The sequence below is a fragment of the Ischnura elegans genome, chromosome 5 (assembly GCF_921293095.1).
Source record: "Ischnura elegans chromosome 5, ioIscEleg1.1, whole genome shotgun sequence".
Lineage (NCBI taxonomy): Eukaryota > Metazoa > Arthropoda > Insecta > Odonata > Coenagrionidae > Ischnura > Ischnura elegans.
The window spans coordinates 86,978,380-86,991,718 of NC_060250.1; the positions used below are offsets into that span (position 1 = coordinate 86,978,380).

Genomic DNA, 13,339 nt, shown 5'->3' on the forward strand with positions numbered 1-13,339 from the left:
TGTTGCCTTAGTGGTGGAGGGTACTACTATGAGACTTAAGGTGATGGGTATACCCTATGGGTAAAACTCACTAACTTCCATTATACTTATGCAGTAAACTCATGTTATAACAAAGTTCATGGGTCGGAAAAAGCGGAGGTTCATCGTAATGAACTTTGTAAGAGCGTTTCTTTTAGGAACCATCACAAAAGACAGTGGAACCTCGTTAAAGCGAGTACGGGGTATAGCGACACCCCCGCTATTACGAGAGATAGCCGATGCACCGTCAATTGACCCTATAATAAGCGTGTTAAAAAATTCGTTTTTACGAGACCCTTTCGGTGTTGGCTCTCACCATAGCGAGGGTTTCACCGCCGGAAGACTTTCATCAAGACTCCTTAACCTCTGTAATTGCTAGCGATCTGTTAGAAATGAAGTTAATGGAGTGCTCAGTCTCAAATTTATGTGGTATACTGTCGTTCGATAAATATAATGATTGACGAAACAATGCTTTGCATGATTTTTATTCAGTGCGGCGCTTATAAATTGTTTGAATAGTTAGTCGTTATTTGAGTAAGGAAATTTAGTGATGCAAAAAAACATTGCCTTTCGTCTGGATTTATGCTTACGTTTATCGGATAGATGTTTATCTGTCGCCGCACCACTCCTGTTCCTGTATATGTGTTCGCAACAGGTATATTGGCTATTATTTGCTCCACCTCCGGTAAAGCAACAATTCGCTATAGCGAGTGTTTGTTAGTGCACCGTGGGGTGTCGTTATATCGAGGTTTCACTGTAAGTACCTTGCCGAAATTCCATGTCTCTTCAATTTCACATATGTACTTACAGTCGTGCTGTGGAATACCTTCAGAGCCATGTGTATGATATATGCTATTAACCCGTTAACGCCTAGCGGTACCAAATGGTACCAGCTGGTAGTGCAGAGCTAAACGTAACTTTTTTGTCATTCATCTTAATTAATTATGGTTTTTGAGAGTTTCAAATTAATAATAATATTTTCAATAACATTTTTCCGAAAAGTTTGCTATTATAAAGCTGTAATTAACGTATTTAGAGCCGTTTGAAAATTGAGAATTATCAACAAGCCCAAAAAAAACGGAATTTTTGGAGCAAGCATTTCGACTTTCTTTACTTACGCCTTATGTACTGTTAATATAAAAGTTTTATTATGTAATTATGATTGTTATAATATTTTTACATCTTATAAAGTATGGTTATTTGATGTGAGCCTAATATTTGGGATGTTATGATGCAAAACATTTTGGTGGTACCATATGATACCGCTAGGCGTAACTATTACTGCTCAAAGAATAAATTTTCCACCTAATGACTCATAATTTCATTGGCATTTATATGCATGATTATCACAAAAATCGCTGAAACTTTTTAATTCAGGCGTTACCGGGTTAAATTGTGAACAATTACAGTAAGTCCTTGACATACTAACAAGATGCATTGTGAGACCTTATTCGTAAGATGATAAACCTATGCAAGGCAAAGTGTAGTTATCCTGATGAATGCAACACCGCATTACAATTTTGCTTTAACTCATGATGTTAGAATGTAGGTTTCTGCTGCGATGGACTGAACTCTGCCTTTCTTCAGGGTTTTCTTCTGCGTCAGCTTGTTTGTAGACAACAGTTTCGCTGGCTATCCTGCCAGCATCTTCAGGTCGAAGGTGTCTGCTGTTGGTTTCTGCGTCGCTTATGTACCGTACGCTGGATGGGAGCTGCTCAGTGATTGGCCGTCTGACTGGGCACTTCTCTCTGATCAGCTTCTCAAATTTCTTTATCTCAGTTTTCCGTGTCACCATGAGCGTGGCTCGGGACGAGTCATTTTAGTGTTTCTGAAAAATGTGCAAAGAAACAACTTTAAGTGTGTAAATTTTCTGCTCATGCAACACAATTTTCTGCTTATTATACCAATGTAGGATTTATAAATACTAGTGACTACATGGACCGCTCATAAATGTATTATTTGAGAAAAAAAATTTCCTCATATGAAATACATAAGTGACTAGCAGGATGCCCACTTGTGGGGGGCATTGCCAAGATTTGAACATGCGTTCAATATAATCAGGTATATAATTGTGAAAAGTAATCAAGTTAGTAAAAGTGATGTTTGGAGAAGGTTATTGTTCTCATTTTAATGTGTCATCAATTTATGTAGGCAAGTTGATCAGGGTCCAAATTTGTCATAGTTTTTTTCTTTCAGTTAGTGTTGTTAGGGGTACAGATGTAAGTTAGCACTAGAGGCACTCAGAGAATTGTTGGATTTCCATGAGTTATCTCCAGTGCTGTAATTAACGTGCAAAACATTTTTGCTATTTATCATGTATAGTATAATTTGAAAATTCTTTTTTTTTTCTAGGTTATGTTCTCAGTCGTGAAGCAGTGAAACTCTTTGTGGAAAAGGGCTACAATGACTCAAGCATATGTAGGTCAGACCATGGTGGTGCTGAAGATGTAGAAATAGGTTTGTATACAGATTTTTGGCTGTCAAAGTTTTAGGGTTGATAGAATTTAGAATTATTTATTTGCCTTTTCTAGCCCTCTTTTCCTCTTTCACAATTAATAAGTATTAAGTTTTGGTCAATGATTTATTTCTTTTTTTTTCTTAAGACAACATCTCAAAAGATTCATTTTCATTGTCAGGGCTATGAATATTAACTTAACACTCATGCTACTTTTGTATCAATCACCGTAATGGAAAAAATATGTGAACTTTGAGAAAGAAGAATTGAAGAGTAAATTCATTGTTTTAAAACATTAGAATGTTACATTTAGCTGCCTAATTTAAACTTTAATGTTAACTTTATGATTAACCCATGGCAAGTACACCTGTGTGATCACGGGATGTTTATTTTTATTACCTGCACAATAAATTAGACTCATGTGATAAAGTGTATTTAGTACCTGTGATTACATAAGCACTGATTCCTCATTGGGAGATGGCACTACATGTAAGCATGTAGTAAGTCTTCCTTTAACCGATCGGGCATGCACATTTCATTCTATTTTTCTCTCCATTACTTTCAATTATTAATCAAAAGCTTTCCCAGCTTTGAGGGTAATGTCTTCTATTCCCCAGATTTATTAAAATATCTCACCAGTGCGTAGTAACTGTGATAATATCATAGGAATTGGTGCAATTTCTCTAAAGATTGTAAACAAGGTATCGCATTCACTCCAAACACATCACGTAAATGCTGGGGCATTTGGAGCTATCAAACTTGGTAATGTATGCTCACTCCTGAGCCCCACATTCTGAGCTTCAAGGCCCTCGAAAGCATGAAACGGTGAGGTGCTTGAAGTGTGAAAAGGACCACGACCCTGGTCATAGAAAATCCATGGGCATGCAATTTTACATGAAATACATAAAATTAGTGTGCTGTTCAACCTCACTATCTGACGTTACTTCAGAATGGACTTTGATAGCTATAGTTGAAATTAATGGTAATGGCACCACCTAGGTGGGCGGTGCTCTCAGGTGGCTTTGTCTGACACTGACCTCAATCTAGGTAATCCTCAGGCTGAGAAAGCTCTGAAATTAGCAGTACCACTTGTGTTACAATGTTGAAGCACTGTACTGGGAGGGTCTCTCAATTTGTAGCCACTAGCATAGTCACTAGTTGCAGTGGGCCCCAACACTAGCTGCTCCATATTCCTCCACTTTCACTCCACCCTTTCCTATAAGTGAAAGGCCCCCTAATGTGATGCCAACTCTGGGCAGGGGTTCACTTAAACAGACATGCACGATTGCAGGTAATTAATCCATTCCGCTGATGTGGTCTTCTCTGACCCTCCCATCACGTCGACCAGCATAGGGCATAGTGTGAATGTGACGTCAGCCAGGGCAAGAAGGGTGCATAATATTGGATTCGGACATGGACGGAGAGAAGTTCAATTTAGTGGGGTGAAAGAGGCAGGCTGGGGTGATTAGTAAAATATGACCTGTAGATCTGCCCTTAAATGGTAGTTAACTTCAATAACAATAATGTTCAAGTGACCAAACATATTTTAATTAAACATTTTGGAATTTCAGGTAAATGCTTGGAGAAGCTGAATGTGAAGGCTGGTGATTCAAGGGATCCTTTGGGACGTGGGAGGTTTTTTCCATTTGTTCCAGAGCATCACTTGATTCCTGGACATGTAGACAAAGACTTCTGGTATTGGAAGTACATTTATTATCCCAGTGAAGAGGTATGTAACTAATTTCATAAATATGATTGCTGATTGGTTTTTCATGTTATTTTTGCTATCTCCCTATTTACATATTGAATATTAATATAAATAACTACACATAATTTTTGCTTTCATAACTATACTCTTACGGATATTTTAAAAATTAGCGAAAGTGAAATTGTTAGGTGAGAATCAAGTAAATACATCTTTTCCTACTGGGATGGGAATAATCCCCATCCATAATAACGCATCATCCTTAATGCGGATTGAATTAGTATGAATGTGAGTGAATTCCATGTTTCCATTGAAATGACGATGTGGCGTTCGAGGTAGGGTTTTCAAATGGTTGATGAGTGTCTGGACAAAACTTATTGAATGTCACTGTATGAGGAGGGCAGTGTATAACTTGTCCACAGGTACGACCTTAATCATTGAAACATTTATGCCAAAAAGTGGCCACAGATGAAATAATTTTTAGCTATGAAATATTTTTAATCATTCTCTCTTCTATTTATGGCCTGTTGGAGGTAAAAAAAAATGCCCTCTCAGTTATACATGTTATCTTCCATTGATTTTTTTAAAATTATGTTTTACCTAAATTCATTGCCCAAAAATAAGGTTACATCTTACACAAGGTTGTGTGGTACATGAGGAAATATATATCATGAAAAATTAATTAGCCCTCTCTTTTGTGTTTGACCTTTCCTGGTCGTGAAGAAAGATGGCCATAGCTCTGCTCTAATTGTAAAGTTGATAATTAATGAATTGACTGTATTACCTATTTAAACCACAGAGCATATTTTGCTGCTAGGCTGGGCTGGTACATTTTTATGGAAGGGTATAGGCAAAGGCAGATTTAGGGGGAGGGGGGGCGTGCTCCCTCCAGACGCTTACAAAATAGACATTTAACCCATTAATGGCCAAGGCTTATATTCGGTAGAAATTTTAAATTTATCATCATATTCAGTCTTAATAGGTACTAGAAAAGAAATTATGAAAAATTTGAGGCTCTAAAAAATTTATTTATTCCAGAAAAATAATGGTGCGTTTTCGAACCTTAGGCGGAATGTGGGTACATACTTCGGTTAACATAGCGTGAAAAACTAAAATCTTTTTCTTTTCCACTGTTTTATTTATAACCACATAGAAACATATAATCATTTACTTTAATGTTAATAACTTTCACATCAAAATAAAGAATATTTTCTACAGTAATTGTTAATTTCTTTTACATCTCAAATATGAGAAGACCTATAAAATTTGAAGAATCAAGCGAGATGGAGTGGAATTGATTCATTGAAACACTGACTTGCAATTTTCCACAAAAATAAAATTTAATTCGACTCGAGTTTCGATGTTACTACATCATTTTCAAGGTACAACTGAGAGAGGAGAAATGGGATGGAAGGTCCTCAAGGAGGTGGCTGGAATGGGTAGAAGTGCAAGGCGTGGGGGGGGGGGGGGGGGGGGGAGAGTGGAAAAACCAGAGGAGGTAAAAAGGTTGGAAATTGAAGGGTTTTTTCCAGGGTTAACAAACTTTGAACATAGAAATGAAAGCATTTGAATACACGTGGCGGTCTTCTTATCTTTGGGTGTTGTTTCCGAGGGCCATCGGTGAATGGTGTGGAAGGGGGGAGGGGGAAGACGTCTTCTGTGCCCGTAGGCTGCCGTGCGGATTAGTAGGGGGCCTCGAGGATGTGTTCTTCTGAGGGTGGGGAGCGGGGGTTCGGCGGTTAGGATTCACTGTATGGTTCTTGTGGGATCTCATTCACGTCGAGTGGGCGACAGGAGGGGGGGGAGGAGGGATTGTAACACTTCTGGGAAACGCACTATTGGAACTCAATGGAAAGCAAGGGTGATTTTGAAAGGTAGAGCTTGTCGTTGAGAAGGGAAACCTGGGAATGTTTACGTTGGTGGATCAATTAGATGGAGATGGAAATTGCAAGTCAGTGTTTCATTATGAGAAGACCTGTTAGACCCTTGTGCCCCCCCCCCCCCCCAGAAAAATATCCTGGATCTGCCCATAGGGTATAGGGGTCCATTTGGAGGAAGTGCACCTCTCACTTAAATCTCTCTCTCTCTTAAAAATTTTTGTATGAGGAGGTTACCACTTTAAATCCACTCCCTCAGTCCTCCCCAGTGATTATGACTGTAGTGCAAAATATCCACAGAAAAAATCATCCACTTTGACCAGGATTCGAACCCGGATCCCCTGATTTTTAGTCAAGTGCTTTAGCCAGTTAAGCTATCAAGGCACCATTCTTCCCTGTGGAAATTTGAGGACTATACTGGACAAAGTGGTATGGAGTGCTGAGCATATGATGCCACAAGCAGTCAAAATCATGTGCAAGTACCACAGCCAGAGAGCAAAGCCTGAACTTGGACCCCATACAGGCGGTCGCTCTTGACTACTTTAAGTATACCGGGACTAGTGCCACAGTGCTATTATCACAGGGAAGAATGATGCCTCAGTAGCTTAACTGGCTAAACCACTCGACTGGAAAGCTGGTTTGGGATCCTGGTCAAGGTGAACGATTTTTTCTCTGTGGATTTTTCATACAATTTATGCATTGCGGGTGACTCTGTAAAGATGTCACCGTGACTAGTCCCAGTATACTTAAACTATGGCTGTAGTTTGCAGAAACTTCATTTTGGGCGGCTATCCTTCAAAAGTTATTATTTTGATCCTTCAAACTAATACCACTACTGGCAAAAACTTAGGGGTTGCTTGGTGTTACATTCATCTGTACAATGAAAGAAGCAAAATCATTTAACCTTTAAGGTAACTCTTAATAATGATGTAAACATATCATTAACTAACTTGCCAATGTAATTTAAGTTGTTGTTGACTGTTGTTGCTCTTGTATCTTTTTTAATATGTATCGTCTTACCTATATGATTTTACATTAAATAATTTCTCTTTAACAGGGAATGGGATGTTGCTCAGACTCAGCTGTTTCATTCCATTATATGTCCCCAAATCAAATGTATGTGATGGAGTACCTTATATATCATCTGCGACCATATGGAATAACTCATCGCATAATGGACGAATATGGACATGGAGTGTCTTCAAGAACTCTTGAGTCTGTTACACTTTCCAGTCTTGACCACAACATTGATGATGAAAATCATACGACCATTAGATCACCGACTGTGCCATAAAAGATTGGTTGAGTGTGTTCCTGAGTTTAGTGTGTGAGCGTGTGGATGTGTGAAAGAATGTGTGTTGGAAGTGTTTTTTTGCATATCAGAAACTATGGGTTGAACTGCTATTTAATTAGCGGCCTGTGAAGACTCTGAAGAATTGAAATGCTCAAATGTAAATTACATTTAAATGTTCCTGTTAATCATTTAGAAGAGGTCGGAAGTGCCATTCTCCAGTGAACCTGTTTTATGCACTTTTGAGAAAGTGCTTTTCTGCTGCTGCTCTGCGTAGAATTCAAAGCAATAGATGTTAGAGTTCATTCATGTGGCAGCTGTGCACAATTTTCATTAACCTTTCCATAGGAAAGTTTGTATTGGTATTTAATTGCCGTACTGATTTTTATTAGTGAATAATTTTTTGTTCTCTTAGGGACCAGGAGTGCTTTCACCTGAAAGTTATTCCTATTTATTACCAAAGATATTACTATAAGTTTCAGTAATAATAATTTTTTATTTATATCACCTTTGAGCCTACAACATTTTGTACTCTGTGATCAAGCCATTATTTTATTTCATTATGTTGTATGGAATTAGTCCAGGTATTGTGAGACCATATCATTTTCTTGTTTTACATGCAAGTTAGCATGTAACACCTCGTGTGATATTTGCTGCCATACTAGATGTAGTAAAGTACATATTTTACCCTCAAGGAAGGTAACCAGTTTCCAGTGATACAATATGCACGAAGATATCTTTGCAATTTTATCTTAGAATAGGTACCATTAAGGATTATTCAAAATCTAAGGGTTCTTTTTTGTCAGCAGAAATTTGTATCACCTTCCAGGAAGTGCTAGAGTGAACAGGAATCAAGAAACTGGAAGGTCGTGCAGTCCATACTTTATTTTGTTCAGTTTAGACTATGGAAAGAAATGGAAAATTTGATTTTCAATGAATATAAACTACAAACAAAATTAGCAGTATCATTCTCTTTAGAGACTACATTAGTACAGTAAATTAGTACTTCTCATTTGAATGTTACACACCCATTTTCTTTTGGTCTAAGTGGGTGCAATCAAATAATATCTTTATAATTCTAGTATCTTGGACTAATTAAAGGGATTAACTTTTAAAATGCTACTGTTATGGCTCTTTTGAGGATTTGATATCAAAACTGTGCTTTGGACGATCCCACGTCAGCTAAGGCTGTTAGTTTTTTTTAAAACAAGTTTTCAAAGCTACATGTGATGAATAAAATATTTTTCTTCAGCTACTTCAATAGTCCTGCCAATTTGAGCCATTTTAATCATTATATTCCCTCAATGCTAGGCTGCTTTATTTGGCATTGTCCATGAAAAACATAATATACATCACCTGCATCCCTTGAGATATGTGCTAGTCAGTGAAATGCTTAAAGAAAATGGTAAAGACTTTTGTCATTGTTGAATAAGGAAATGGTTTTGTGGATCAAAACTATTTTGTTTTTATATTATGATGAATATTTATGAAGCTGTACTGAATATCAGTACCGATAAACTATGGAAAAATATTTCTAACAAACAATGCACTTCCATCTTCTTGTTGTTAAGTGATTTTTTTCCAAAAACTGACTAGTAATAATACTACTTCTACCGGTTTTGGAACGTAACAAGTTGCATATTTGTGAATTAACATTTGATACTGACATTGAAATAATGTAGATTGCCGTACATAATTGAATAGTTGTAACGATATTTTTTCAATTGTGTCTTTAAAAATAAGTTGGTAATTTGATGTCTGGTTTTATAAAATTCATTTCAGTTTTAATTCAGTAAATGATGATTTATTAGTCAGTAGTTCTTATGGGGACCCATTCATGAAGGCCTTTTTTATGAGTGAAAAAGAAGTTAGAATCAATAATTCAATGAGAAAAATCTAATGCCTTAAGTGGTGCCTGATTCTTCCTTCTCTCCCTGTATTAGAAATTTGCACTGTATATGAGTGGTATTTCTCATTTCAAAACTAGAAGTATTTGGTTTGATTTTTTAAATTCTAATAACATTGTACCCCAGTATTTTGGTATCCCCTGACATAATTTTGCTAATGTGCATATGTCTTTTCTATTTTTATTTAGTGCAAGCGTACTGCTTTTGGTTCCAAAAAAATGATAAATAATGATTGAAGTGCACAAAATTTACTGATTATTAAGGGTGTATAGATTTTTAAATACACGTCTGGTTCACGAGATAAAATATGATGAAGTATTTACTGAATGCAGCGAGTGGTAAATGTAAAGAATTTTGGTAGCTTTGCTTGGGAGCAATTTTATTCAAGTATTTGTACCTTTAGCATAGTATAGGAACATTTATTCCATTCATCAACATATTTAAAGCAGCAATAATTGTTTCTTGTCTATAAAATCCATGAGGATGCTACAAAATCTTTTCAGGAAAGTGAAATCTGGCAAGAACTAAATATGTGCGAAATCTTTCATCCCCTTATTTGAATTTTTGATATTGACAGCGATTCAGAGTAGTAATGATTTAAGGAGAGCATTAAGAATGTAGAAAATGAAAGGGGATGGTGTTCTACCTATTATTATGATGCTACCTATTATTATGGTAGCAGAAATGCATTGTGTGATACAATGCCTGACTTTAGGATACATGGCGAGTTACCTTCCTCTAGGGTACTTATGGTATAATTTGCATGGCATTTGACTATTGTTCATAAGCTCAACGAGTCATTTAATGCGATTCTCTTGTTTGGAACTTAAGGCAATTCTCAAATCATTCTTCATTCCAAATGTGTATTTCATTTTTGATGGCATTCATTCGTCATTTAGCTATTTAGTTTCCTTGAAAATGTTAGTCATTTTTATATTTGCTCATCTTTGAGTCTTAAGCTATATTTTGTGTGTGGCATCATTGAACTGATGGTGAAATTTAATTTTTTTCTTGATTGATATTGATAGTATTAATGGACATCACATAATGTGTTACATGCTTGATTTTGATGGAATACAAATAAATAGAAGCCAACATGAATTATGATATCATTGATATTTATATTCATTATGATGACAACTAATGTTTTAACTAAATAGTGTAATGGTTTTGTCATCACATCTGCATCTGGTGTATATTGAAGAGTTTGGGTGTGGTTATTAAATAGTATTCAAACTTTTAACCATCAAAATTTAAGGGATATCCACGTCATGAATTAGTGGAAGGATTTTTTCTTATCTGTTCACTTTAATTTGACTGAAACGACTTCCATTTTACCATTGCTTTTCTTGTTTGGATAGTATTTTTAAAATTATTGCAATTATTTTTTACTCCACCCTCATCTCCCACCCCTTACTCCTCATTCTTTTCATGCTGAAGTACTGAAGTGAGGAACAGCAGCAGGGCCAAGACACAGGACCATGTCTATAAGTTGCATTTTGTCAGTATTGTCTACTAGTTGTTACGTGGGTGACATTGTGCTCCACACTTTGGATGAGAAGCAAATGATTATCAGTTGAGATGGGACCATTGAAAAGGTATTAAAGGTGATATAAATGGGGTGAATTTCTAAATATTTAACAATACTGCTGATTCTCATTCTCTGACATAACAAAATTCTCATTTTCTGACATACCGTATATGTCTGAATGTAGTCCCCCCTTTTTTTTCCAAAAATGCCCATGGTAAAAGTAAAGGGGGGGACTATATTCAAACGCATTTTTTTTAACTTTTCCTGAAACTGAAGCCTCAAAATTAGGGGGGGGACTATATTCAGAGGGGAACAATATTCGGAGGAATACGGTATGTAGTTTATTGTGATTAATCTGACCTGTATATGATAACTGAATGACCACACTTTCACCATTAAGAAAGAAAATCTACGTATGATCATTGAGAACACATTAATTGGAAAACTTTCATCTCATCCATTACTAGGCCCTCTGATCTCTAGATATTATAATACCGATTTCCCCTTGTGTTTATTTTTATGCATAAGTAGTTTAGTTTGAAGTTAATACTGATCATTCGACAGTAGTTGAATAGTTGTGGAAAGACTAACAATGATATTTAGTGTGTTCTCCACTCGAAGAAGTTAATATTGAGGTACAGATTCTCTTTTTTCATGGGCATTGGTTCTGAGATTACATGTTTCAATATTTTACTTACAGAAGATGAAAGTCTTTCAGTTGTGTTCTAATTACGGGTTGATCAGTGTTGTTTTTAGCTTCTCAGGTGTTAGAAATGAGCTGGTTTTCGAGGTATTAGAACTGAAGAATAAGAAGAAGAAGAAAGAAAAAAAATAATTTGAAGAAAGCAAGTATGAAATCTATGCATTCTAGTTATGTTGATATTTATTGACATCACATGACACTTGCGCAACCTAGTATTTACGCATGTATTCTCAAGTTTAGAAATTCTCTTCATGGTAGATGAGGTCAACAAATATATTGCCTAATAAAATATATTATGCCATTATTTGATATTGAGGGGTGCACTTCAGTCCAAGTGTTTTACCTACTAACCATATGCAAGATATCGTAAAAAAGATCTTTGCAGTGAGGGAACAACACTATCTTCCTAGAAACAGTGTGATGAAAACATTTGTGATCACCAATCCTACATCAAATGCCATCAGTGTAGAGGAATTACGTGCATTTTAACGTGTTCCCTTTGGATATATGTTAAATTTCAAGCACCCTTTAAATATTTATTGCCGAAATTTTAGCATTGACTTTCACCAGGCCAATTTAACCTAATGCCAGCAATAACTTGACAAGCTAAATTCAAAAAAATGCTTTACCTCTTCAGCTATACATGCAAAATTCATTAAATTGTGGCCTATGTTGACATCATACATACATTAGTGGCGTAACTGTGGGGGAGGTATGGGGATGGATCCCCCCCAAAGCTTTAGATAAATAAAAAAGTTATCTAAAAATATTGTCTAGTTTTGAAATTCAATAACTGCATCTGCTTAAAGTTAAATTTTTCGTACCAAAATGATGTAAAATGTATCCAGGCATTTCAAATTCAAAAATTTTCCCAGACCCCCTACTGTGCCTGGTGGGGGGATCGCCACCCCTGGCCATCCCATCCCCCTCAAAGCATATTCCTAGTTGCGCCACTGGGGTGACCGTGAAAAGCAGCCTGTACCTCATCCGTAGCTCAAATCCGACTTAACAATCTGATTACTCAAATTTGCAACCACAAAATGATGTGTGTAACCCCTTTGCACCAGTCATAAGCAACACATTAACAGCGGCACAGGGTTTTTATCCACCCTTTACCACAGGGTTACTCTCTTATGCAAAACCCTAACCTAATTACCTGTGTTTGCAGTATATGTTAATCGGACTGTCGAAATGTAAATGCAGTCATGTGAAGGTGGCAGAAGTATGCAAAGTTGATGTCCTCTGCAGTTAAATGATTGTATCCACAAAATTTAATGAAATCTTACCGCATTCTCAATAAATCAATGGAAAGTTATCAATGTTGATCAAATCACCTGATGTCAACATTAGCTGTCATATTTGTTTTGTATAGGGTATTCAAATTTCGTTCTGGTATCCCCATAGAGCTCCGTAAGCTCTATGGGTATCTCACCCCACTTTATGCTACCCGTCTTTCAATGACTTTCCGGATTGGGAGACCTTTTTACAGCCAAATGATCTAACTGTATGGCAATACTATTGCCAAATTTGTGAGACGACATGAGGTACTCATATTGGTAGTTTGTGTATATGCCTAGTAAAAATAATTGCTTGCATGAAAAATTTAGCTATGAAAAAGAAACATTTGATTAAGAATTGGAACTAAGACTGAGAAGTGATGGAGCCAGGAGTCAGACTGAATGACTGAGGCCAGGAGCTGAGACTGAATCTGAACTGACAAAAAGTAAAACTGACCCATCCCTAGTTCTGATTCACTAGAATGGGGCAATTTTTTGATGAGACTGTGATTGGTTTGGACTTGCAAAATTTGCAAATATGATGATGCAAATTCAGGGGTTTTCCCTCGAATACT

At 36.5% G+C, this 13,339-nt stretch overlaps 1 protein-coding gene across 5 annotated transcripts in view; it reads left to right on the forward strand.

Moving 5' to 3' along the window:
* LOC124159198 (glycoprotein-N-acetylgalactosamine 3-beta-galactosyltransferase 1-like) overlaps positions 1-10,354 on the forward strand; it is a 118,478-nt gene extending 108,124 nt beyond the window's left edge. For all 5 annotated transcript variants that reach the window (XM_046534843.1, XM_046534842.1, XM_046534845.1 and 2 more), the window contains 3 exons: positions 2,371-2,475; positions 4,045-4,202; positions 7,113-10,354. In XM_046534843.1, the coding sequence (XP_046390799.1) occupies positions 2,371-2,475; positions 4,045-4,202; positions 7,113-7,349 (500 nt within the window). In that variant the 3' untranslated portion in view covers positions 7,350-10,354. The remainder of the gene's footprint in view (positions 1-2,370; positions 2,476-4,044; positions 4,203-7,112) is intronic.
* Positions 10,355-13,339: the final 2,985 nt, after the last annotated feature.